The sequence below is a fragment of the Anser anser genome (genome assembly GCF_964211835.1).
Source record: "Anser anser genome assembly, chromosome: 10".
NCBI classification, from domain to species: Eukaryota; Metazoa; Chordata; class Aves; order Anseriformes; family Anatidae; genus Anser; species Anser anser.
The window spans coordinates 15,142,981-15,170,912 of record NC_139730.1 but is presented as its reverse complement, the minus strand read 5'-3'; the positions used below and the strand labels follow the sequence as shown (position 1 = coordinate 15,170,912).

The 27,932-nt window shown below is 36.7% G+C and overlaps 1 protein-coding gene across 6 annotated transcripts in view; it reads left to right on the top strand.

Annotated features, from left to right (window-relative positions):
• Positions 1-27,932, top strand: part of TLN2 (talin 2) — a 227,399-nt gene that overhangs the window by 51,494 nt on the left and 147,973 nt on the right. For 5 of the 6 annotated variants that reach the window (XR_014588799.1, XM_083850954.1, XM_083850952.1 and 2 more), the window contains exons 3-9: positions 3,575-3,657; positions 18,992-19,162; positions 21,924-22,021; positions 22,282-22,411; positions 23,723-23,875; positions 24,782-24,924; positions 26,414-26,541. Coding sequence is in view for 5 of the 6 variants with exons in the window: in XM_083850954.1 (XP_083707080.1) it covers positions 19,027-19,162; positions 21,924-22,021; positions 22,282-22,411; positions 23,723-23,875; positions 24,782-24,924; positions 26,414-26,541 (788 nt within the window). In the remaining variant the exon portion in view is untranslated. Of the gene's footprint in view, positions 1-3,574; positions 3,658-13,073; positions 13,238-18,991; positions 19,163-21,923; positions 22,022-22,281; positions 22,412-23,722; positions 23,876-24,781; positions 24,925-26,413; positions 26,542-27,932 lie in introns of all 6 variants that reach the window. The other variant, XM_083850955.1, reaches the window with a different exon arrangement.

Genomic DNA, 27,932 nt, shown 5'->3' with positions numbered 1-27,932 from the left:
AGAGGATTAAACTTCTCAATGTTGTGAGAGGGGTGGGGGGAAGGAGCTATTTCCCCACTTATAGCTCAAAAATATTAAGCTATTATCAGATTCATGTAATATGGTGATGAATGCCAACAGGACTAAAACACTGGAATCCATGCTTTGTCTAATAGGCCATGTATTTTGATTTCCTTTTGGTGTCTGCAGCAGTGCTTGGCTATCAATAACAAAACCAAAAAGCACACAATATAGCAAAACCCATATAAACCCAAAGGAAATATGTGGGCAGAAATAACAGTATAACAGGATACTGGAATTTATCCTTACAGTCTCAGTGAGCCTCTAATGCAAATACTACTGAAGTAAATTATAGTAACACGATGAATTTTGAGAATGAAGACTACCTGGGAAGTATCTATGAAGGGCAAAATTGTAGTTTACCTGTAATTCACAGCGTAGGATTCTGCAGTGGACTTCAGAAAGCGTGCCAGTTCAGTGTTTTTCTTTTTCACTCAACCTTCTTTTTCTGTAAATAATATCACTAGCATTTGAACTAAAACCCCTTCACAGATATGTAGCTGCAGCTAAGTTGGGGGGGGGGGGTAGGAATTGAAGGGCAGGGGTACACAATGGACAATACTACTTATGGTTTAAAAAAAAACAACAGTGAAATATTTGAAATGTTCAGCCCCTGTTGCTTTTTGTGGAAACTCGCAGAGTGAGGTGCTTTATGCAGTCGTCGTCCTCACCCCACTGTAGGTTGAGTGCTACTAAATAGGCTCATACTGTGAGTAAATCCAGGTTTCAGGGCAGCTAATTTGCTGACAGGGCTTTTGGGCAGTTCAGTTTCATCTCTGGTTACATTCCAAGAAGTGAGGACACTAGAATAAATAAACAGTGATTAATCATTTTTAGGCTCTTTTTAGCTCTGATTGCCACTTGGTAAGTTTAATGAAAAGGAAAAGTGTATGGCTACTTCAGCAGTAACTAACCCACTTGAAAAATTAACGTTCTTCCCACTGTCATACTTGTTCAAGCTAACCTAAAAATAGACCATAGTGTAAGCAGGTTTTTCGTAAGACTCCAGATGATGCGTTCATTTTTCTTCTATTAAATATGCAGATGACTGAATGTAGTGTTTTAAAAGGAGTTTTAATTATGAAATATGATATTCTACTCATTAGGTTGCTCTGGCAGTATGTGCAAATGCATTGTTTTGTTGCTTCTGTCGATGTAAAACATAAGAGGGCAGTTTATTCACCTCAGTCCTATGTAGTTAAGTTTCGGGTTAACACCTGCGTGAGTAGATAGACCCTTCTGATACACTAGAGAAGAATCTATTTTGAGTTCTGTCAGAGCAGGAAAACTTTAACATCATGTTTAGTTTCTAGCTTGAAAACGAGTTCATTTTTCCTTTGCAACAGAACTAAATTCTGTTATAGAATTGCATCTGAAAAGGGCAGATTTCAAAGCAGTTTCCCAACTATCGCAACAATGATGAATGAATCAGTTTGTATTGAATTTGAAAATTTGTTTGGAGGACTTTGTCAGGCATAACTAGAAAGCAGCAATATTGAGATGGTTATCTGTTTTCTCTGCTACATCAGGTAGAGTCCTGTAGATGTGGTGTTCTTTAGACATTGATTTTTGATGCAAGCCTGGTAAGTATCAGCCTCAATTGATGAAGGCTCTGAGTAGGGAAGGTGCTTCCAGCCTAGTGTTTGATGCTCTCACAACTTCACATTTGAAAGGGATTATGATGCCTTTGTCAACAGATAACTAACGATGAAGAAAGGTATAAATGTTGAAAGTGATGGAAATACTTTACAATTGTGTTTAAAATGTATTTTAGAAATTTAAAGCATGTGCAAATATGGAAAAGTAAATAGTGGTTTCCAGGAAATAGAGTGGCTGGCAAATTGATGGTCTGTACAGAACAGGACTCTGACATGTTACAGTAATACAAATATTTGCATTCCAGAGAAATTCTTTGTACACTGATATAACCACATTAAGGGATTAGATATGCATGCATTAGATATGCAGACATTCTGTGCACTGAACTTGCTTTTATCCTGACCTTAAATCTTAGCAGGAAATCCATGTAGTGCAGACTAGTGGTGTGTGTTATAATTAAGCTTAATTGTAGATTCTTAGCACATTACCGGAGACTTGGTCTGCATTGAGAAATGGAATGTGTGGCTTAGATGTCTGATTTGAAAAGTAGTAAACTATTGTAATGCCACCTTCAGTGCAGATGATCCATTGGATGCTGAAATAGTTAATATAGGCTTCTCTTACTCTGACGTGCAATAAATCTGTTGACCTCCAGTTAAAAGCTGTGTTGGCAAAGTTGGCATGTTAATTAAAGGTCCCGTTTTTTTAAAAAAAAGTTTCACTTTTCTAACCAGCCTAGGCAAGAGAAATACGATTAACTAATTCTTATAGCAATGTACTTGCCAGCTTTTTGTTGTTTAAAAATTACAGGGATTCTTCTGTTGCTGGGGGCAGTTAAGGCATTCTGTATCGTGTAAGTGTATACACATATAACTTTGTTCTCTAACTTCCTGGTCTTTCTAAATTGATATGTAAACCATCTTCAAATTTGGATATCTGTTGTGGATCAGAACTTTCTCTTTAGTTGCAGTAAGAGACTACTCCAAGAGATATAAAAGCGAGGACGAACAGCTATGACTATAGTCTGCACACATGGAACATACACAGGCGATTCGTAGCAGCAAGCTTTAGGCCATCTTCTGTTTGTCCAGATCTATTTCTATGCCTGGAAGAGTGACCAGTCAATCTTGTAATCACTGACATACTTGGAAGATGTTGTTCATTGCATAGCACTGCAGGGAAAAAATGATAAATTGCAATTTATTTTGATGTTCCAACTGATTCGGTCATCTGCATGAGATGAGTATTAAGTTTGCATACTAAATTGGCTTTTGCTTGAAGTAAAAACAAGCAACAGGTCTGCAAACCCCTCAAAGCAGAAGGAATGCACCGTCTAAAACCAGCTCAGTAACAAAGCTCATCTCCTCAAAACAACTAAAACAGTGAAATATTTTTTCTTCTTTTTTAAAAAAACAAACAGCACCTTTAATTTACTTTTATTTTTTCTGCAGTGATACTCTGCAGTGAATGGAGGTCACTGTGAAGGGAAATAGCCCAGAGAGTCTTTTGCTGGGCTGTTTTCTACACTAAGGTAGTTGATGAAGATACCTTAAACCACAGAAAAGCAGTGTTATTGCAAAATAGTAGTCTGTCGTAGATCACTGTAGCTGTTTTATTTATGTTGACAAGCTTTTTGTCCAGAGACTAGACAATTTCAAGGTATTTAACTCTATAAACTCAGAGTTAATTTATTATGAACTTTTAAGTGTGAATTATTTGGAAGCCTGGGTTGAATTTGATTGTCTTAAGATTTTTTTATTTTTTTCTGCAATGCTAATTCCAACTCTCAAAGAGAAGAGGAAATTCATAACTTCCTGAGTTGCTTCCTTTTCAGTTTGTTGGCAGAAAGTACTTTAAAACTAGAAATGAATGGACTGGGGATAAGAAAGTAACTTGTTTGTTTCCTGTGTTACAGACCTGGCTACTGGAAACATTCTTCTTGGTCAAGCAATACTCTCTGACAGGCTTATTTTCTATGAAATGAAGTTTAATCTTGAGGTAAGGTTCAGTTTACTTTTACCTTTCTTTATGCAATATGATGTAGGATAAGAAATTACAGAAATTTAAAACCTTTATCTGCTGCCTGTACTTATTAGTATAGTATTTTCTTTAGATAATCCATATGAATACATATATCTTCTGCCGTGTTTGTGAAAAGAGAAATCAAGGTGAAAATTAAATGCAATGCATGAATATTAAAGCTCCAAGTAAACACTGCAATTAACAGCCAGGAGACTAACTTGACCATTACAGCTATTGACTATTTTTAAACAGTTTCCAGGGAGGAAACCTAGATACTGGAGGATAATATCATAAAATAAATGAGTTCTCTAAGCCTTAGGAAAAAAGGGCTGTGCCTTTCACTGGTATGAGAACAAATAGTTGAGAAGATTACTTTGTTCCATCTTAATACATGTAAGAAAAGTGGCAGAAAGAACAAAGGAAAGTCATTACTAGACTAAACAGATATATTATTTCTATACCGTAATGTTTTGATAAGTGAATGTCATTTTGAAAGTGGTAAGACTGGCCTTAGACAAAATGTTGATAAATCCTGCTCTAGATTCTTAATTTGTCGGAGTTATTTTGACCTTGTACACATTACTGTTTTAAGTGTGTCTCTGGCTCTGACTTCTCATCTGGAAATAGTGCTTATAATACTAAAAGGTTGCTAATGGAATTTTGTCCTGTTACTCTCCAAAATCTTTGAAAAATGTCTTTAGTGAGCTTGAAAACGGCCTATAATTAAATCAGCATGTCTGAGGACAAGATTAAATGATGTAAAATTGTTAAAGAGTAAATAGTTACTTGATTATAGTTGCAAGTCTTAAGGCTCAATGGTTAGCAACTCTTTAATTCGTATTGTTTTATAGGTAGAGCTAAGTATAGGGAATTCTTACAATCAAGCGTAACAGAAAGAACGTTGTAACTAGTGTAATTTTATGAATTAAAACTGTATTAGGTCCTCTTTTGCAATGCCACCATTTCCTCACTTTAGTGATACTTGTATCAAATCACTGTTATCAAGTGTGATATCAAATAGTATAGCTAAAGATATTAATTAGGTTTTGATTTGAGAAATTCATTCTTAAAAAGTATCATATCTTATATCAGTCAAGCTAATTGTGTCTGGCTGTGCAACTGATTGAACTGGATTGGTAACTCCTTACATATCAGACATAACAGATGCTATTGGGAATATTCCTGAATGCCTAGCTGTGAAAGGAGATTTCCCCAAGGAAATTTTTTCAGTTCATTCATGTTGACCTGTTTCTTGAATGTATTGCTCAGTCTGCAATCATTTCCCTCTTCTCTGTCAGTAATATGTCAGTGCTTCTGGCTGTTCCAAATGTGAGCAAAAATGTAAGCAAATGGTGGGAAAACAAACTGTGCTTAAATTCACTGACCTCTTCACATGGGATCTTGGTTCACTGATGGCAGTAAGACCTGCTTTAGTATCTGAGGTTAACTTAAGATCTTTCTGAAAAAGCTTCATACTGAACTAGTCATGGAAAATGTAAATCTGAATCTAAAGCTTGCCTAGGCTGTGTCTCTTTCAGTATATGGAGATTAATGAAGAGTGCATGTGGGGACTGGAAATTGAACTGAAGTTATTGTGTACAATTATGAGCTAAAATAATACCCAATAATAGGAGAAAGTAACCACTAGTGGAATCACTGCCAGAGAAGAATATGAATAGTAAGGAATGCTTCAAGTTCTTCTTGGCATGCATATGCTGGATGTAAGGAAAACGGAAGCTTATCTCTGAAAGTTTTCCTGGGTACGTTTAATGTTGTGGTTGTTTTGCAAAAATCTAACTCAATATAATACTTTTTGAGAGTTAATGGGAATGTGGTTCCTTGGAATTTACTAATACAAAAGTGTCCAAGGAAGCTGATATTTCCAGCCATGATTCAGAGTTTTTTCTGTATCAGACAGTTCAAGATACTAAAACGAGAAGTTTGATGTTAGAGAAAATTTGCCATTGTATGGCTTTGAGAGGGTGATTTGCTTATCAATAATGTATGAATTTTAAAAAGCTACGTATTCTACTGCACTTGAATAAATTGGCTAGCAGTTCTCCAGAAATAAAATCTTAACCTTTCTTAATTTCATTAAAAGTTTTATCAGTTTGTAAAACAGCAGAGGCAGACATGTTTGCATCAGACAGTGAACAAGGTAAATAGTATTTGGTGTGGTGATAGTTGAATAGTGTTTTTTAAAAGCAACACTGTACCTTGATGCATGCAACAATTGTGAACCCAATTCAAATATAAATACTGGGTCAGCATGTAACTTTGGTTGCAGCCGTTAGTCTTACAGGGCAAGCAGATCAGAAATAGGTCTTGCGCTGCAAGAATTCTTGAGTGTTGCTCCCTCCATTCTGAGTTTTCTTTGTGGATTTTTTGTTGTGTGTATAAATTAGTCACCCCTCTTTTTTATTTTATTGTGCAATAACTGTAGTCTTTGTAAACAGTGTTATTGTTAATGGTGAACTGGTTTTAAGTCCCAGTTCTCAATCATTGGATTGGTAAAGGGATTTTCAAATACTGGATGTGTGTTGAATGTTCCAAGTTTTTAATTTGCTTTTCTTCTGTTCTCTTGACAAAATTCTCAAAGAAGGTTTTGTGGACTTTCAGAGAGCAAGCACCAGCTGATAGGCACAATTTTAGTGCTGGTTACACATGGGCAAAAGATGCAAATGTTCAAAAGGCTGTTGGATGATTGCTTCATAACTTGCTATCAAATCATTTTGTTGTGCTTTTTTTTTCCATTAAGGGTGGGGTCAGAGAAGAAGGTATTTTCGGACTGTGTATTTGGAATCATTGGTGAACGTGAAATTTGCGAAATCTTGTTGTCCTGCTTCCTGCAGCCTGCCTTGGCAGGCTCTTTTTTAATGGACAGTTTTTGTAGGTAGAAACCCTACAGGGAAATAAGTCAGAGCGTGTCCCCAATTTGGAGCTTAGCTGCTTGATTTGCACGTATACTTCAAATATTCTGACTATCCCCATTTTACATATTCCCTTGCTTTCCAATTAAGAAAACGTTAAAGGAAGATGTTTTTCATCTTAGAAAAGCAGGTCTGCCTGGTAAGTGTCTCTGAGGTGGCCAAACTGGTAGTTGTTGAAGGTTGATACCAGCTGAAACAAGTGGAAGCCCAAGCTAGAGTCATACGTGCTTTGGTAGGAAATGATACCTGTAGTTGTAAATTGGATCTCAGGTTCATTTCCCATTTGTTGCTGGATATAATCAATAGAAGCAGTAACAATAACAGACTGTTTTTCCCACTTGCACTTGGAAAATAACCTCATTGCTTTTTTTATGCAGTAACGTTTTTATTGCCCTCTGATATTTTTGTGTACATTGCAAAGTGTGGTGGCTTAAGTCTTCTTGGAGGCTGAATCTAGTATCTAAAATATAGTGAACTTCCTTGCTGACCTGCTTTCTCCTTGAATGCTTTTGTCCATGAGCTGAGGTGAGGGAGGTCTTGGTAGGGCACTTTATTCTGGACTAAGAAACAGTTTTCTGGAGGGATGGTTTCTGTAGAAAATGTACTTGGTACTCCTCTTCTGGATAGTGAACTTAAAATTAAAGTGGTAGCATGAGTTCAACACATCTTTTCTTGTGAATTCATACTTCTGTCACAAATACTAGCCCAATATTTTTTCAGTTTTATGTGCAAGTGTGTGTTCCATATACATCTGCTCATATATACTTAGGTATGTAGGTGCAGAGTACGTGTTCTTCCACACTTAGGGCATATGTAGTATTTTCCTCATCTGTGTGAGTAACCCATTTGAAGATGTGAGCAGATGGTTATGAGCCATAAGACTGTGGTTATGAGCCATAAGATCCAGTGTTTTAGGTGCATTTTGAAATAGGCTCTGCTAAGAAAAATAATGAAACATGTGAATTGGAGCTTAACCAACTGAGGAGTCTGCTGATTTGACTATGAGCTTTTAAGTAAGATCATCACCAGCGTCTCTTAACAAGCATATTTGCTCATAAAGGTTTGCAGAGGTTTGACCTGAGATTAGCACACAGTTGGCAATGTACTAGACTAATTATCTTATAATTGACTTGCAATGTGTGTGCATCCTGTTAAGCCCTATAAAAGTCCGGCAGCATTTTATGATCTTATCCTTTTTATCTCTATAGTAGTAGCTGCTCTGCGCTTTTATCCTGGTATCTTCAGAGACTGAGGCTTTTCTCAAGCTTAAATCAGTTTCAGGAATTGTCATGGGGATTACACCATTCTATAATGTCCTCCCCTCCTTATCCAGCAGTTGTGAGCATTTACTGTGGGGGAATGGAAATAGTCTTAAAGCTTAAAATACATGAACATTGTGATGTTTGCTTGAACCAATGGCTGATGAATGTTAGCTTTTTCTTGTCTCAGTTTCTCTGCTCTCGTATTTCGTGGCTGTTTTGTTATGATGCTACTCCATTAGACAGAGAGAGAGAGAACTGGCATTGAGGAATCATTTTTCCTAGATTTTCAGGTTACTTCCCTCATAGAGTGAAGTAGTCAGATCTTGATCAGTCTTAACAACTTTCATTTTCAGCATGTATCCATTGTCTTTTCATGTGTAACACTTCTGTGAATGTATTTGAATCCTTCCAAATTAGTTAGAGCTGAAATGTGAGAGGGCTGTGATGAAGGCTTGCTGGAGTAACACATGGCTGGGTAGAACTCCCAACTCTGCCAGTGTGAACCCAGCTGGCATACAGAAATTCTGAACACCTCAGAAATGTTGGCTTGATAGGTGCAAGAACACTATCCTTGCTTAGCTTTTCTGCTTTCATCAGCGTTGATGTTTCTGATAGCAACTGAGCCTTCTGTTTGCTATTACTTTGTGTCTTTCCTTTACTGTTACTCTTTCTGGTACTCTACATTTCTTACCTGGAGTTCTTCTTGTTAGTCATTTGTTGTTTTTCTCATGTTGAAAAAGTAGTGTGTTTTTTTTTTTTAATCTATATTGTTATAAAAACACAGGAGCCTGTTGGGTCTACCAGAAACCTTGATGTTAAAAAAAAAATTATTACAAGGAACATTAAACTTTTGTGATGACATGAAATGGTTAAGTGTCAAGACATCGTTTTTCCTTCCTTTCTCCTTCCTCCCTATTCAGTTGCTGCTCTCAGTAACTTAAAGGAGCTTGCACTAAGCTCATTCAAGGTTGCTGCAACAGCATTCGAAAATCCTTTGGTATTCTAGATATTGGAAACTATGGTTGGTACATGTATTCACAATAAATTTTAAGCGGGTGATGGAGGTTGGAAGAGCATGAACATCTTATTTTATTAGCTATTGAAGTATGTTGGGAGGAGGTGACATGATCTGCTGTTTTTCAATTTGACATGTTTTATGAAGGCATCGTTTGACTCGTAGGTAGTGTGTAAATTGTTGTATACACTCATCTAGCATTTATTTGGATATAATGGAAGTATCACAGTTCTGTGGGACTACCTTTGTAGGGAGGGATATATGTTGGATTATTATTGCTGTCCTCACCATTTTATTTATTTATTTATTTATTAATCTTTTTTTCTGTAAACTTTATCTCCATGACACAAACATTGATAAAGAAGGATAATTTATACAGAAATGATGGTAATCTCATGATTCCAAATTGTGTTTGCTCATGAGAAAAAATTGTCGGGGTATTATTACAGTAGGTGGGATCAAGAACAGAGCACTTAAGAGGTAGAAACGTAACTGAATTAAGAAAGTAGATTCAAGTAGTGATAGGCTAAGCATTGAATTTTCCACTAAATATTATAAGGCAAAAAAAAAGAGTATTCTAAAGACCCACTTGGTGATATTAGCAATGTAATGCCAATACACTGCCTAAAGAAAACAATTCCTTTTTTTCCATTTGAATGGGCAGAATATATTGCGGTGTAAAATGCGTGGCGTGTTCTATACTGTGTCTATATGCCACTTGAAAAAGAATAAGGAAATGCTGAGTAATACTTAGACCACAGTAGATGAACCCAGTAGGTCATATCCTAGCTGTGTCACTTAATGACTAAATTAACAGCTCTGTCAAGTTGTTTATCACATCCTACATGGGGGTTGCTGCCAAGAAGTGGCAGACGTAGCCGGAACTTTGGGTAGCTGCTTTGAATTAATGAAGCAATGCTTTAAAGCAAGTATGCTCTTAAAGGTTGTAAACTCGGGCATAAAAATATTTAAAAAAAAAAAAATTGTCCTTCAAAATATGATATCATTTCACTGTTTGAAAACGGAGTGAATATGCAGAAGTCTGCAAGCCTGGATTAAACAGCCCAGTTGGTAGTTTGACCTATTATTGTTGCCAGTGTGATTTCGAATCTGGATGAAATGCTTAAAATAATCTGCTGCTTTGGAAAAATCAGTCTTATATTGGCTTAACTCTTCCACAGAAAAACTGTTTTTATCTTCATTTATTCTCTCTATGCTATTTAATTTACATGCATGCTCTTAAATTACCAGAAATATATTCAAAACTGTTTAACTGTCTGACTGTAAGCAACTTTCTGCTCTTTTGATGGATATAGATCAACCTTTCAAGCAGTTACGTTTTGCTTAAATAAATAAAATACATCTGTATCTCAGGTATTGTGTAGATTTTGCTCTTGACGCCTGTGAAGATGTTTATTGCTATCCTCCCAAGGGACCCTCTTAAAAGGGCTTATCTCTACAATGGAAGCACTTGATTTAGAGAGGAACCTAGCAAAAGGATGTTGCTTCACCTCTTCTGGCTTCAACAGAAACTCATATTCCCTGTTTTCAACTTTGTTCTGTGGTGTTCTTGCCAAAAAGGAGCAAGCGCCTGGAAGGCCTCTTCAAAGCGTTGAGTTGTTGACTGCTGTGTCAGAGGCTGTTACTCCTGAGGCTAATGACTTCCACGTTATAACTAGTTTCAGTCGAGCTCTTTGCTTCTGTTACCCAAAAGCTGCCCTGGTTCTGTTCAGAACAGTGATATTCCCATATCATTGTAATTCATATTTCATCTTGAAGGTACATTCATGCGATTTAGCAAATATGCCTTTTGACTTGGAAAGCAAACTAGTTGAATTGCTAATAAACTGACTGTCCTATAAACAAATCTTAGAGTCGAATATTTTGGTTTCTTACATAATTTTGCTTGAAGGTGCTTGCTTGCTGGATACGGAACAAAATAGATGATGTTCCTGTATGACTGTGTGAACCGCAAATGGCATGATTGATGCTTATTAATGATTCCAAAGGTGGTCCTAGTTCACCTTCATTTTACTGGTTTTCAAATGGCTTATTTTTAAGACTTGGTTTTGGACACTAGATGATATCTTTAAAAAAAAAATCTCAGCAAAAATTCACAGCATATAAGTGTAAGCTTTTTTTTTATTATTATTTTATCAGAATGTGTGGTATGTATATATAGGCCTTGTGGCTGAGTAGGGCTTTTCTTAGGGCACGGTATGTTTAAGGTCTTGCATTTAACTGTCAATGCACATTTTACACACAGAATAAAGAATGTTCTTTGGAATAGTGTTAAGTGTCTTGTATTATAAGTGATGGAAGGCTTATAGTTCTTGTTTGCTTGTTCACGCTTAAACAATTCTGACTAGCCACCCCAGACAGCATGTAGTACTTGAGACTTTGTTTTCTTTTGGACACCCCTAAGCTGATATCTTTGTACTCAGAGACTAGAAGTTAATACTTGAAATGGGCAGTTTGTTTACTGCTGTTGCCTTCACCTTTAAGCTTATTTGATCAAAACAGAGTGGTTTTTTTTTTGCTTTTGTTTTGTTGTTGTTGTTCTGTTTCTGGCTGCCAGAAGAGTGCATGCTGCTCCCTTCTAAAGTTGTTGATGAAACACAACTTCTAGTTCAGCATTCGTGTGTGTGATATTTGGACATCAGTGATAATTCTCCCTGAAGCACCTCTCTACAGTGTTCTCAGGGGAATGGGAAAGCAACCGGTCAGTGATGGCATCTTCAGTGTCTTGTCCATCAAGGAGTTTGATAAAGGCCTTGCTGTGCCATATGACCATGTTTCAGGCATGCAACCCACAGGTTAGTCAGCTGCTCTGCAATGAGCTGGTGGAGAATCAGCCTAGTGTTCTAAGAAAAAATATAAATAGCACCTCTTAAGCACTTTTGAGAGCAGCCTGGTACAAATGAGTTACAAACAGACAGCAATGGAGCACTATAGAGAGGGTGGACTTCTTTGGAAAGTGTGAGTTTTTACAGGATAATTACATAAGGTGGCAATGGCGAACGACTGGTTTAAGTGCCACTGTGAGTTTGTAGTAAAACATATTTTGTTGATCTTAATGCCTGCACAGTTGTCTGCCTGCCGTGTGGTGCCGTCGTTACTGATTGTGAAAGATGACACTTCAATTTGCATTCATAATTTGGGAAATAAGAAATGTAACTAGAAGGACAACTCAGTTTGTGTTTTTGATTACCTTTTGCTTAAGAAGGTTTTAGCAGGTAGCAGTCCACTGAAGAAGTGCTTGGTATGTTGCAGGAGAATTAGATGTTCAACTGTTGTGATTAGTAGAAAATATAGCATGTGCTGTATTGCTCGTGCCATGGGCCAGCAGTAGGGTGGTGCGTACTGCGATGAATAGAGACCTTCTGACCCACTGGGTTGTCTTACTAAGTTAGTCTAATATAAAAATACATAACTTTGCCTTATACTATCATGTATACATGTAGGCTTTTAGACTTTGATACTCCCATAATCCAGATTTGTATTTTCTCAAGCCTAAATGAACAAGTTAAGGCACATCTCTGGGGAGACCGACTTCTGCTAAATCATAGCAGAGCGTTGTTTTTCACCAATAGCACTGGCAGTGGCAACTTTGACGTGTCAAATATGGACTATGTCCATAATCAGTGTTAGCTGTTCCATGTTTGCTTGGTTTAAAAATGCAGATGTTTTGGCTTGTTTTACTTCAAGCATTCTATTGGCAAGGATGTGAAATGGAAGCAAAGTCATGTTCATTTCATCATAGCATTAAGCTGAGATAGTTTAAAAAAAAAAAAAGTCTGCATTCTCTGTTTGCTTCGCAGTGTAGCTCAAAATATATAAACCATGTCCTTGCCTCATCAGCAGTCAGACACCCCAAGCATTGGGGTAGGAATGGTAGAAATTAAGCCAGGTAAGTATGTGAATGCTCAAGGATATCAGTGTTTGCTAAATGATCACCCCTGTAAATCTCACTTCTTGTGCCTCTCATAAGCTATGCTTCTGCTGTTTTGTTGTATGATTTTAGTTTGATGATAGTTAATTCTTGCTTGAATTACAGGATGCAAACTCCTGTTCTTGTTAATATTCAGAAGCACAGCCTTTTATCTTGGGTTATATGTCTCTTGAGAGTCCTTGTAAAATGCTTCTTGAGATAATTATGCTTCCCCCCTCTATCTCTTTGCACAGCAGCTGATGAGGTAGTTTTCATGTCAGTGCCACCTTCTCAGTCTAGCAGAGCTGGGCTCTGTTACCATTTAGCTTCTCAGGGAATGTGATGTGAAATTTCTGTATTTGTCATGTGACACCAGGAGGGAAAGCAATTTGAAATGAATTGCCAGTGGAAGTAAAAGGTGAGTATGCTTTGACACTCAGCTTTCTTGTTATTACTTTGGAGACATTTCTCAAGGAATGTTAACAAACATTTGCTTGACTTACTATCTTGTGACTTGTTGTCCATCATTAACTTTGTACTTTTCTGGCTTATTTTGTATCAAACAAGTAAATCAATAGAAAAGCATTTTACAAACTTACTTCAGGGAAAATAGAATGTTCAGATCTACAGATACTTACATTTTTTTTCAGTATAGAAAATGTATTTGATGTTCAAACTTTCACTGAAAAAAAATTCAAGAGATGAAGGGATGTTTACTGTGTGTATGCATGCATATGTGTGTATATATATAATATAAATATATTTTTCTCTAGGGAATTTCAGAAAAATTCTTCTAGTGGGAAAAAAATGTAAAAGAAAAATAGATTACTTGTTCACTGAGATTACTTGTTCACTGAGTATGTATCTGCATCTAAACCCAGACCTATTGTAGCTTAACAGTACCAGCATCCTAGTTCTAGCTGTGGTTGTGTGAATGCATGTCTATGCAAGGGGCTTTGAGGAAGGATAAAATAATATCTGCTGAAAGTTGAAGTAAGGCTTTGCATACGGAAGTACAGTGTCTGCTGCAAGTTTTATCCTCCCAGGTTAGTGACTGCCAGCTATGGTGACATGCTGGTCTCTCGGTGACCCAAATGGAACAGTGATCATCACTTTACCACATGGTGCTTCTCTTCCTCTACTGAAGATCACTACTGTCTTGGATGATCTGGCATATCGTTTATATAATGACTCCATAACCCAGTTCTGTCAAAACTAAGGAGAAGATTCTCTTCAAAACATGATGACCAACACATGAAAAAAAGCGTCAGAACTGGGTGAACATGATTGTGCAGACAAATGTTGGCAGTTCTGAGAGGGGCTGTTAATGTCTGCAGCTGGAAGGTAGCTGGCTGTTGTAGTGGTTACACCAGTGCTGGACTGTGGCTGGAATGGCAGGCATCCCCACAGCCTGATGTTACTTCACTCCAAAGAAACTTAATATTGTCTCGTTCTCAGCTCATACTTTTCAGTATTATCTTTTCTAGTATGTTGGAAATATTTTTTCTTATTGTCATGATCTATCAAAGGTATATCTGTGGGTGCATAGGCACTTGCTCATCTTTATTCAACCACTGGTTATACTCTTGTTTTGTTGGGATTTCCCAGAACGTGGGTACATACCTGTCAGTACTGGGTTCTCTCAGTGATGATTCTCTTGTTTAAGAACTTCGAGCTGCTGCTCTCTTTCCCATGCTGTCTGGACTGTAACTTATTATTTCGATCTCCAGCCTTGCAAGCACGGATCAGTTACAGTCTGATTTAGAAATTGCCTACTCCAGTGCTTACAGGGCATTAGATTTAGTACGAGGTGAAACATTGCTTCCAAAATCCTTTTGATTTCCAGGAATCCTTTGATTTTTGATCACCTGCTCCAGAGAGTAAGTGATATTGGGGAAGAGAAACAAAGTGTCTGTTAGTTGCACAGAAAAATACTTGAATGTGGTGTGAATCAGTGTATAGAAGCTAAAGGGAACATGGAAGGATTTTTTCCATTGTTTTTCTCCATGGTGTCAGCCCTTTTTCTTAACCACGTTCATTTTTCTTTTGAGGAAAAACAGCTCTCTTATTTTGGCTGTTACCCAGGAGATGGAAACTGCCTGTCCCAGTTACTGCTGAAAGCCAGGTGGGGAGGTTTAGTTTGAGGCTAATCTGAAGTAGACACATGAATACCCACGTCTGATTTTTGAGAACACAGTGCTGAAGGAAGCTGATAACTCATGGACTCTTTTAGTAAGCTCTTTTCGGAATAAAGTATATTTTGGCATCTCTGAAAACAGGAGCATTGAGTTTAAGGGAGATTAGACCATTGCATATTTAGGTCCTTCCTTCTTTAAGGAGTAGTGTTTGAACCTAGAGGGAAAAAAAATAACAAGAAGGCATTGGGAGGCCATGGTAACAGGTTCATAACTTGTAAAATTGTATTAAAGACTACAGGGATTAATTTGCCATGTCTGTGTATGTAGAGCGGGGGGGGGAAAAGGTTCTTTTGCAGCATGGAAGACCTAGTTTGAAAACTTGCAAGGTGAGGTGGTGGTAAAATGTAAAAACTAGTAAAAATAACAATTGAGTAGCTTCCCTGTGGATGTTGTGGACTCCATTTCAACAGAGCTTTGTAAGAATAGATAAAATAAGCACCTGCCGGGGACACCATAGGGATGCACCATTTTTCAGTAAAAGGGACTAAACTAGACTGCCTCTGGAGGTTCCTTTGGACAAGTTGTTTTTATGGTGATTCTTCTAATGGACAACCACAAAGTGAAAATATTATCAAGCTAGGAAACAATGTAATGCATTTTGAAGGGGCTTTTTGGTGTAAATATGAAGCGATGGGTCATCACCTTGTTTTTAAACTTATCAAGTATGTGATGAGATCATACTGGTGAAGCTGTTTCCAAGTTCTAACTTACTGTGTTCTGTATCTTACTGGTGAGATCCTGCCCAAAAGCTGTGTTTTGCTAATTTTATACTAACCTAACAAAAGAAATAGTACAAACTGCAAAATCACAACAAGTTTAGCAGAATATCTTTTATCATAGATATTTACCTTTCCTATTGAAATTTCATAGCCTAGCTTTACCATTTGGCTTTTCTCTGTCCCCTTTTCTCCATTCATAGAGGGAGATTAGGCACTGCACTGAATTTAAATGTTTCCTCATAGCGTGCCCTTTTAAAAATCCATTTTTGAGTGATCCATATGAAAGGGTTAATTAAACTTTTAAAACTTATCTGTTGGAAGTAAATGTGTCTATTTTCATGCCATTACTTTGTGACCCTTCACCTTAAAAGAAAATTTTGTTTTCTGACATGATATAAAGATTCAGAATTAAGAAGCATAATAATACATCATCATAACTTACACAAGGACCCACTGACTACTGTCAGGGCTGATAATAAAGGATTTCTATGTATGTCAGGAAACTTTCAACCTAAGTGCTAATTTATGACTATTAAGTCATTGGTCTAGTATTTCTTACCAGGAAACATGAATCACTTCATTAGACATGGTGATGTTTCACTTTAACCTTAAAAGAAGGTGGCTAGATGGATCTTGGAGAAGGTGGTGCCATGTGCCTGTGCAACTGTATTATATTCATTTAGCTATAATGTTTGAGTGTACAGATTCAGTTGAATGTATATGTTAGCAGAAGAGAGGAGACATCTTTACATGTTTCTACTCTTTTTTTTAAAAAGATGATTGTTGAATGCATTTATATTTTTTTTCTGAATATTTCCCTTCAACCAAAGGCATTCATACCAAAGCTAGACTGCATCTCGTTCATGAAAAAGTTGAAAAATCCAGGAAAAGGTCAACATCCATGTTACTTTCTAATGGACAAGACAGCTCAAGTTTTAAGATGATACTTGTAGGTCCCTTCCAACTCAGGATATTCTATTTAATGTGAGTGGCTTGCAAGCCTCACCTTTGGCTCAATAAAAAAGCAAAGGGGAGAGGACAGCTTTTTCTGGAAAATGTTTTCTAGAACTTGTACTCACTGGTGTCACTTTCTCTCTTAATCTTTTTAAGAGGAGTAGCAATGATGAGAGAGGGAGAGTCCAGAGGGTTGCATTTAATGTCCCTGCCCTAACACATTCTCCAGACAGAGAAGGGAGCAGGAATTGTGGCTCACTGTACTGCACCAGAGCCAACAGCCAGGTTTTAAAGGTGGCTTGTGAGTTAGGGTTGCTTTCTGAGCAACTTGCTCAGGCTGTTTTTCAAGCTGATGTGTCTATTTTCCAGCTGTTAGTGTGCCAGTTGTTTTTAACAGTGTATGTACATACACATGAACACACAATTCTCCCAGGGACCCTTCTGGTGAACACTGCTCCAACCTGTGGTTTCTTAGGATATTTTTGTTTTCGTGATGCTCTGGGGTTTGCTTATTTATGAATGATTAAGTACTAAGCTAATCCTGACTTTGGTGATTCTCTGTGGAAATACTGCAGAGTTTTCTTTTTCCTTCTGCATTTATTTTGACCTGCTGCTGTACTGAATGATTACTTCTGAAAGTAAGGACCTTTTGGATAAGAATAAAGAAGAGTGTTTGGTAGTAGGTCAGGTCAATAAATGTATATCTTTGCCTAGAATGGTTCAAATCCAGATTTTTATCAGGCACTCATAGATTCAGAAAGCATTGAGGTATATACATCGATGTTCCCTGTACATTTTTCCTCTCACTGACCTCTTTTCCATTGTCAATCTGAAAATCTGGCACTGTCTAGAATTTATACTGGTGGTAATAAGTGGTTCTGGAAGTAATAAAAAAAAAAAACAAAAACACAAAGTAGAATGATTTAGCTTGTTGAGAGGCAGCTGGGTGGGCTGCCCCAGTAATACGTGGGAGTGTGACATTTTAGAGCTAGAGTTACTCGTAAATGGCATCAGTAGAGAGATGATTTGTCTGTGCCTTGGAGAAGGGTGCAGTCATAAAGCTCGGTGCTTTGGTGTTGTTTTCTTAACACTCTTGAGATATAAATGGTGGTTCCTTCCTATTGCTTCAAGTGAGTTTGCCAAATTGAGTATCTGGGCTGTAAAAAGATGCACAACTGGCCTTTAAATTTTTAGCTAATGGAATGTGTCCTCAAATTATCAGCAGCAGTTAATTTGAGTCCTTAGCATCTCACACCCTCCTATTTAAAAACATGCACATGCGTTTATGCAGAAAGCATTTTAAGATTTTGTTGATTCTGCATTTATGCAGAAGGGGTTTTAGTTCTGAAGAATTTTTGAAGATCCCTAAGGAAAGTCCAGTGATGGAGGTGTGATTTGGAATGTCAGGACAGTGAGGAAGGACACTTGAGACAAACCCCAGACAATTTACAAAATGAAACAAAAATCATTTGTATCTTCCTGTTTTTGTAGACAAATATTGTCAAATTCAACGACATTTCTGAAATAGAACTGGAATGAAAAATAACTTGTTCTTGGAGCTCTGGGTAGGTGCATAACAGGATAGAAAAAAATCTAGTAGATTTATGCAGGCTTGAAAAGAACACACAGTATTGCATACTTCAGAATCTGCTTTGTTTAATGTAGTTTTTCTAAGCAGTTTATTACCAGCTAATCTAAATGTTCTAACAAAAAGGGATGGTGAGAGTCATGTTCATCGTTAGGGGGAACCAGTTAATTTCCTCATCTGAAAATATGTAGCCTTTGTCTTTGGAAAGCAACCTACTCCTTCCTGTACCCGCTGATTCCCATGTGTCAGGATTTAAAAAGGAGGAGGAAAAAATAACCATTTTGATTTGAGTTTTGCATATTGAAAATTTGACCTCTAATTTGTATTTGTTATTAAATCTGTCATATCGAAGAGTGAAATATGGATTTAGTGGAAATTATGCAGTTGCTTTTCTGTTACTACTAAATACTTACTGTTGGTGATATACCCAATAAGTATATTGTTTTCTTATGCAGCATCTTGTCTTATCTCAGACAAAATATTAACCTTTAGGAATGTGTACACACCTCTTCTGAAAATGAATTTCCAGTATGCCAAGAATAATATCTGTTTGAGGATGGTTTCTAGCTTGAGGATGCTAGTGGGACTGTATATAGAGCTATTGAAAATGTATCATTTTTTTAAAGTCATTCAATTTTTTTCAATGAACAGTTTGAGCATATGAAAGAGTTAAGTGGAAAATTCTGAGCAATAATGTATCACTGTTTTTTCAGACAATTCAGTAGAAACTTGCAAGATTTTGAACACCATGGTAGCACTTTCCTTGAAGATCTGTGTCCGCCAATGCAATGTAGTGAAGACGATGCAGTTTGAACCATCCACTGCAGTGTATGATGCCTGCAGAGTTATTCGTGAACGAGTTCCAGAGGCTCAAATGGGACAAGGTGAGTTCCTGTATTTATCCTTAGTCGATTCACTGGCTGAACTGAAAATAAACAGACCCACGCTGTTTTTACTGTCTGTTGTGTTCCTTCATTTATCTTTACGGTTGTAGGGCTTGTGTTTTAATTTAAAGAAGACTCTGGAGTAAAAGACACAGAGTTGAAACAGATTTTTAAGTTGCTGAAGTTAGCTGAATTCTTTCTTCTTGTGGTGAGACAGATTTTTTTCTACAATGGGAACATTTTTTGTTGAAACTCTCACTTTCTATGTAAACTGCTTGTTTGGCTGAAGGATTGTTTTCCCTGTGTGCACACATTCACCAGCCTTTTTGAATCTTGCTCTGTTCTCTGAAAGGCCAAGTTATTGGAGAACAGATTTTGTGGTATCATCTTAAAGCAAAGCTTGTGGCTGTGCTTTCTAGGAAGGTCTGGGTAACCTTGTTTGATGCCTCAGCAAAGAAAGGGACAATGTGGATTACCAAAGAATGTTGGACATCTCCAAAACGCAGAAAGGGAAATGCTTTAAACTGTTTAAGTTTAAAAACAAACAAGAGCAAAAACAAACAAACAAAAAAACCCCACCATATTCAAAATGGTGCTATTCATTAATCAAATCTCTCTGTACATATTGAGCAAATTAGATGTGAAAACACTGAAATATTTGTTCACTCAGGCAGAAAATCTGTTTTAAATTTAGCCAAAGTTGTTCAAAAATCCAGATTCTTCAGAATCATTTGGTTCTCTACTGTGTATAATGCCATTGGAATGTAATTGTTAGAACAGTTTTATGCACAGCTTTCCAATATTAGAGGTCTCCTGAAAACCTTGTCTCAACTGTTTAAAAAAATAAAATCCAGTAATGTATGATATTGGTATTATTTAGTAATGCTTCTCCTTTGCAGAAGCCCTTAGGAAGTCTAGTTACAGAGCTTCTATTTTTCAGATATAACCTGTGCGTTCTTGATATACTGATCTCCTAAGGCAGTTATTTTGAACAGCTGTTGTATTCAGTGAAGTCAAGTAATAAATAGCGCTGAATATCATAAATCTCAGAAAAGCCTGGGAACTGTCTTGAGGTTTTTTAAGTTGTTTTTTTTTATGTGATTGCAGTGCAATTGCAAACTTTAAACACCTTTCTGAAGTTGCAATGCATAACAATATATATATAAAACAACTTATCCTTTCCCCTTCCTTGTGGCTGTTAAAACATTTGTTTGCCTGTTCGTTAGGAAAACTCATAGTGGTGCAGTACAGAGTGATCTAACCAGTTCCTGCACAACAGAAAATGTTGTCTTGTAGTTCTACTATCAACCATGTAAGTTTGACTTCACCAACAAGCTTGCATGCTGGGACAGAGGCGACTGTGATATTCATGTGCAAGCTGCACAGCTACTGTTACTTCATTACTAGGGTGCGCTCCCCAGAAGTGAAATGTAGAGCAGTCAACGCTTCCTTGGTAGTTCTGCTCTCAGCGCAAAGGCCCTTTGTGTGCTTGTAAAGGTCACAAGCTATTTATAGGCACAGATTCTAAAATTTCATATAATTGATTCTGTACTGAATTTGTGTCCATAAACATCTCTGTATGGATCACTTGCCTTTTCAGCAGAGTTTTTAAGTATGGTCTGTAGGAAAAGTTGTTCTTACTCAGTTTCTTGGAAGGGTTTTTCCTTTAAAAGTTGGTATCTTTCAGTTATGTTTTTATATCTTTGCATAAATAACACTGTGTTTAATGTAAATGTTGTTGAATAAATGTGAATTGTATCTTTATAATACACTTAAAGATGAAACACTGTCCCAAAGTTGTGGCTATGTTTACTTGAGGTTCTAATCAGAGGGTGTGATCACATGGCTGAAATTAAGAGGGCACTGTCCCTTCACTGGGCTGTTGTAACAGACTGTGTGCACACAGGTGACCAGCTTTTATGGAAACAAGCATTAGCTTCAACTTTAAGACCACAGTTAGAGCAGGCGCAACAGAAGGAAGGTAGCCTTTTCTGTTTGTGATAGTGGATTTGTCTAAGCATGTACTGTGTATCAATTCTTCATGCTTTAGTAGTCCTTCAGTTGACAGTCATGGTATTCATTTAGTGTACCTGGAGTCTAGGCTTTGAAGCTTAAGCCTGAATTTGTTCTTCCGTGGCCACGAGAGTTTTACCGTTTACTTGTGTTTCCGAAGGAATCAATAGATTCTGCTTAGCCTTCAATAGATGCGTTTTTTTTTTTTCTGAGATTGTTACTACAAATATAATTCTGAAAACCTCTTATCTTTTTCAATTTATAAACCTGAAACATCTACCAAAAAAAAGATTTGTATGTTTAGCATAGGCTCAGTATGTTAAGGGTTGAAAACAATGTTTTGAAATACAACTACTGCTTAAAATGGTATACTATGATTAAATCCAAACTGGTTGTATTTTTGGATCTCTAAGGATATAGGTCTTTAAGCAGGACCTATGAGCGTTTTAAAAAGGTCTTATTAGAGAGAACTAATTACAAATATAGTACAGATGATCCATAATGGATGTGAAATGTGCATATTTAGTGAAGCTTTTGTTCAAGTCTTCTGTAATGCCTGATCTACCCTGCTATCTGCTGCTAAATTAAATATTTCTCTGAAGCACAGAAAAAAATAAAGGCATACTAGTTCATTAAGAATGGGGGGTAAACATAATGGAAGCTTAACCATGAACCTGAATAATCTTGAATAAAACGATGATTTTTGAGGTTTTATATTTTTCAATGAAACATCTTTTCTGTTACACAGCCTCTGACTACGGATTGTTCTTGTCAGATGAAGATCCTCGTAAAGGTATATGGTTGGAGTCTGGAAGAACGCTGGATTATTACATGCTGAGAAATGGGGTATGGTACAAGTCTGTTGCTTTGTTCATCAACATGTTTTCAGAAAACTTGTTTCCCAAGTAGCAGGAACAATATTTAGTGTTTGGAGGGGTAGGAGAAATTTGAGTCTTTTCTTGAAACTGATCCATTTCAAAGACGCATATATGCATCTAAAAAAAAAAAATGTGGGGGGGAGCATCTTGCTTCAGGAATCTACCCTATAGAGTTGGTTTTGTGGTGGTTTCCCTAAACGTTTAGAAACAGTATTGTTTACTTCATAGGATATATTGGAGTACAAAAAGAAACAGAGACCTCAGAAAATACGTATGTTGGATGGTTCAGTGAAAACAGTCATGGTGGATGATTCTAAAACAGTTGGTGAATTGCTGGTTACCATTTGCAGCAGGATAGGTAAGATTTTGGGACCTACATATTCAAGAACATTTATTTGTTTATTCCCGTATTGACATCTTGAAATTTAGGATGCCATGCGTGTTATTGGATAGAAGTTGACACATGTTGAAAACTGTTGAAATTATGTTATCAATTAACAGTGACCAAACATTTTTTTGAAAGCTGTTGTCCATGCTTTCTTCTGAAAGTCAGTAAAGAATTACCTATATCCTTAAGCTTCAGTATTTAACATTTGAAGGCACAGGTATCTGACAGTACTGTTTTAAATTCTTCAGTGTGTGTTACTTCTTATACAAGCTTTCCTGCTAGGTGGTAGAAAAATAGAACTAAATTTTCGCTAAATATTAATGACATAGAAGTTGTTGACCTTGAAATACACCTAAACTTAGGTTTCTATGTTACGATTTAGGTTTAGTCACAATATCATGTTACTTGTGTAACTACATATGGAAACCATCCAGAGCAGCTGGCCTAAAATGTATCATTTTGGTTATAGTCTATTTTTATATTTATCTAAATAAAGACATTTTAGGAAACTAACTCAAATTTACCTATAAACATGCATTCAACATGGATTACTTTAAAAGATCTTAAGCTCTTGCTTCATTCTCATTTAGAATTAATTATCTTAATTTGACTGAGATAGATTTAGCTTAATTCACTTTCAAGGTAGATTAAAATGTGTATTTTAACTGTGTGCGTGCTTCTATGCTGGATTCCAATGTGCTGCAATTAATTTGCTCTAAAAATTAGTTTGACTAATTTTCATGAATGTGGTCAAGCATTTATTTAATTTGCTTTCTTGTATAACATAAATATGCTGTGGAGGAAGATGATGAGAACAGAGAAATAAGAATGGCATAGCATATATACTAAATCCTGTGAACTGATTTTTTTTCAATTCAGTTTCATGCAAAATTCATAGGAAGAGTTGAGAGTTCTGGAACTCTACTCACGTGTTTTTTATTCCTCAGTCTGCTGTGCCATGTTTCTTCTGCACATTGTGGGCAAGCTGAAATCACCCAGTTCTCAGGAAGCAATTGTAGGCATCCACGAAGGGAAATGCACCTTCAAATATGATATATTTGAAGAATAATGCCAAACATTAGAGAAACATCTTCAATGCAGAACTTGTAGATTATTCTTGGGATCCCTTTCCCCATGCTTTGGTTTGCATTTCATCTGGAATATCTTCATTATACTTGTAACGAAGCATTGGTGTTTTAATATATGGAAAATAATTTTATCTGTGTATTAAACGTATAAAATTTTTGTTATTACAAACACTGGATCTATTTCTAATTCCAGGAATAACCAATTATGAGGAATATTCCTTAATCCAGGAGAGCATTGAAGAAAAGAAAGAAGAGAGTACAGGAACACTTAAGAAAGATAGGACGTTGTTGCGTGATGAAAGAAAAATGGAAAAATTGAAGGCAAAGCTTCATACTGATGATGATTGTGAGTAGTGAATTCCAGGATGATTCTTTCACTACTACCTTTCTGCAGAACAGGGCAAGAAAACCATACAGGAATGCATTTTTAGCTTCTTCAGTATGACTCACTTGTTCCCTACCTGTATTGCATCTGTTCATATATGGTGTCATCTACTACTGTGCATTTTTGAGTTTAGTTAAGTAGACAAATTGTTGCCTCTAGCTATGAGAGATAGCATGTCTTTTGAAGTGTTTATATTGCTTTTTTTTTTTTTTTTTTGTGGTGGAGTTATAACTTAAAGTGGGAAGGGAAGATTATTTCCATAATGACCCTTTTTATCCCTTCATTCAAGTTGGATATTTAACTACTGATGCCTACTGAAAGCCGTTTAAAGTTGTGTCTGGTTATGTCTTTGAAGTGTAAATGGAGTGTGCCAAAGAACTAAGACAATATTTGATCTGTTTTATATGCAAAATGATGAAAATTACTTTGTTTTAACATCAGGGGACTAAGATGAACTTTTACTGGAAGGAAGATGTTTTAAAGTGTATTAAGGGATAAAAAAAGTGAGCAAAGCAATTGGTTTCGGTGGTGGTGTTTTGGTAATCTTTCGAGTAATACTGCAATGCAGCTTTGAAGGTCTGAATATAGTATTGAAATACTATTTTTGCTGTGGTTGCTGCTTCAATGGTATTCATGGTGTTTTACACCATGGGGTAAATTCCTCTTTTTCTTCAGCAGTGCTGTTCTGTTATTAAATTCTCATTTGTAGCAACCATCAGCACTGACTAGAAACATAAAGAAAAATAATTTTTTTTTGCTAGGTGTCCCCCTCCAAGGGGAAGGCCAGTTGTCGTATGATTTTCTCAATAGCTATTAACGCTGGCAACACTGCAGATTAAACACTCTGTCTGTCTGGTTCTGTTGCAGTAAATTGGCTAGATCATAGCCGAACATTTAGAGAACAAGGAGTTGATGAAAATGAAACGTTACTGTTGAGACGAAAGTTCTTCTATTCAGACCAGAATGTAGATTCAAGAGATCCTGTTCAACTGAATTTGCTTTATGTTCAGGTACAGTATGTGAACCAGGAGTACCAGTTCTAGCTTGCCTGAGGAAACCTGTATAGGTTAATTAGGAGAAAAATATTAAAAAAACAAGTGTTAAATAACTGACTCCGTTGTTGCTCAGGTATTCGATCTTCTAAACTTCTTGTTCTGAATGTGGATTGTGTGTGTTTGTTTTGTTTTGTTTTTGGTTTAGCACTCTTGATAGTGTAGAGGCTTTGATGCTCAAAATCAATACTTCCAACCGAATAATGGACATTCAAAAATACAGTGATTTTTATGTTGTTCTTGTTTCCTTAAATACATAAATAAATGTGTTCACTAATGCCTTGTCTTTAGATCATTGTTTTCAGGTATCAGGTATAGTCCTCCCCATTCTGTAATATGGGTGATGCTTTCTCTGTAATGTCGAATCTCATTTCAATCTTGCAGCTGGCTTTCCACTTATCTCTTTCTGCCTGAGCTGCTTCTGCACCTTCTTTACAATATTCAACATAAACAGCACAGAGCAGGTGGGCTTCCTGTTTGAGATGGACCATATCATTTAACACAGTGGGAGCCCAGCCAGGCAGGTTCCCCGAATTGTTAGAGATGCTTATACCTTAGGAAACTTGAGTTTTTCTGCAGAAGATAGTTTCTAACTGTAGTCTCCAGTGTAGCTGGCTGTAATTCAGTTTGAAATCATTAGGGTTGATTTTGTTAGTTGAAAAAAATCCATTGAATGTTTAACGGGATGCTCAGTTGTTATACTTGAAGCTGATTCAAGTAGGATTGTTCTAAATTGCATTTTAAAGGTCTGAGGCAAATTATAAAATGGTTTTAAGATGATTATAAGAAGGTATTGGTTGTGGCACTGCACTAAATTTTCAGGAGTTTTAAAAGATTATCACGCTCTGCTGTTCTCATGTCCATTAGATACTTCTTCCAGATTACTGTTACAACAGTATGCACTGATACTATCTTGTTTTCTGTATGGATAGATGAGTCTTTCCATGCCAGAACTATAAAATCCATCATCTTCTATGACTACAAAATGTAAACAAAAAGAAGGAAAATGCTGTTTGCCTTCACCTCTTACTATTTCTGTAACAATAATTTTTTTTTTTACTTGCAAGTTAGATCGTTTTCCCTGCTATTACAAGGTGGTAAGATAAGAGTTATGTTGGGTGTGAATGCATACACGTGTGTGTGTGTGTACATGTATATAAGTTGTATTTGATATATACATGCCACAGGAAATGTATATCAAATCGTCTTTTTGACAACAGTTGTTACAATCATGATTTTAGCATGTCTCTGTAGATACTCACCAGAGAAGAATCTATCCCTTTGTTTATTTTATTAGTCATAGACACATGCACAATGGAATAATGAAGACATTCAGACAGAGAAGTGTGTTGCTGGATTCTTGGCCTGTGTTTTAGCTCTTGATGAATTTCAGGGATGGAGTAATTCTTTTGGATGTCCCTGATATGTCTTTGCTTATTTCTTATAGGCTCGTGATGACATTCTGAATGGCTCCCATCCTGTCTCCTTTGAGAAGGCCTGCGAGTTTGGAGGCTTTCAAGCGCAGATACAGTTTGGACCTCATGTAGAACATAAACACAAACCTGGATTTTTAGAGTAAATACTTACGTTAACTTATAAATTCAGGTGACCTAAAGTATAACTAGTGTTAGGTTTTCATAGCCTAAAAGCATATTAGTATTCCAGTTAGTGGTAGCCAGATCCTGTGTGTTTTCTGTAACCAGGAGTCTTACTGCGTAAATCAGCAATTCCAGCTGCTGTGAGGGGACATTTGACAGTGACTTATTAGGCAACACAGGGTGCCAGCTTCCCCTAGGGTGCCAGTTAGGTATGCAACTGGATTTTCCAACCACATGGTAATGTTGTCCATGGAAGCCCTTTCTGCTTTCTCTGGAAGCCAAGGTTCATGTTACCCAATAGTCTCCTCTCCTTTAATGTATCCATCCTCATGTCATATGCATCCTTGATTAGACTGAGCGTACTGGAAGTTTTGTTATTCCTGAGTTATTGAGTTAGGGAGAACTGGAGCTTTGTTCTTGCTCAGATGTCATCTTCTGCCTGCATTTAGTAATGCCATTTGTGAAGTAAGTATATGTTACTATATATCAGATGTTTGATTTGATAGGAAAGCACATGAATGGAAAGATACTTAATCATTTTACTGAAGTTAATACTGTTGTGTGTAGATATTGAATTTTTCTAACCTTTTTAATGATGTTAATTAGTTGTGTGGATTCACCCTCTCATGGCATTGTATGAATGGAGATCTAGTATTGTGCTCTTTGTATCAGTCCTGGCCTGGAGACCCATCCTTTAACCTTGATTGTCATGCTTTACTTTCCTGTTGTCAGATGGGCAAACTTAGTTTGGCTGACGTTTAGAGGTTCCATTTCTCTACAAATTTTGATTGTTTTGCCTGCAGTGGAATTAACAGAATTAACAGAACAAGGATGGCAGGCATTATTTAGGCATTCTTCTTGATCTTCTAAATTTAAAGTTATTTTTTACGATCCTCTATCATAACTGTATTTTATGTTCAGCAAGAACTGCTGGTTGGATGACGTTTATGCTTTATACAGAATGCTGGCTAGTTGGAAGTCCATCACAGAATAAAATGTTACACAGAAAGTGCAGTATCTTTATATGCTAATGTGAGTGAGAAGTATAAATAACCAAACTGCATGTTAGAAAAGGGAACATTAGTCCAGTGGAAATAATATAGAACTGGAATTTCAAATTCTATAACCTTGGCTTTCTTTTTTTTTTTTTTTTTCCTGCAGGGTGTTTTTTCTACTTAACGTATAATTTTAATTTAAATGGGTTTTGACTGCATGAGGATTGAGCCTTGCAGGCCACCAAGTCTAGTCTCTTGCTGTCCACGTATATAACTAGTTTCATGAAATTACGCATTTCTGATTTACAAGTAATTCTTGTTGCCTTTTTGTTCTCTGTGGAGAAGCCTACTTGAGAACCATAAGGTCCTAGTC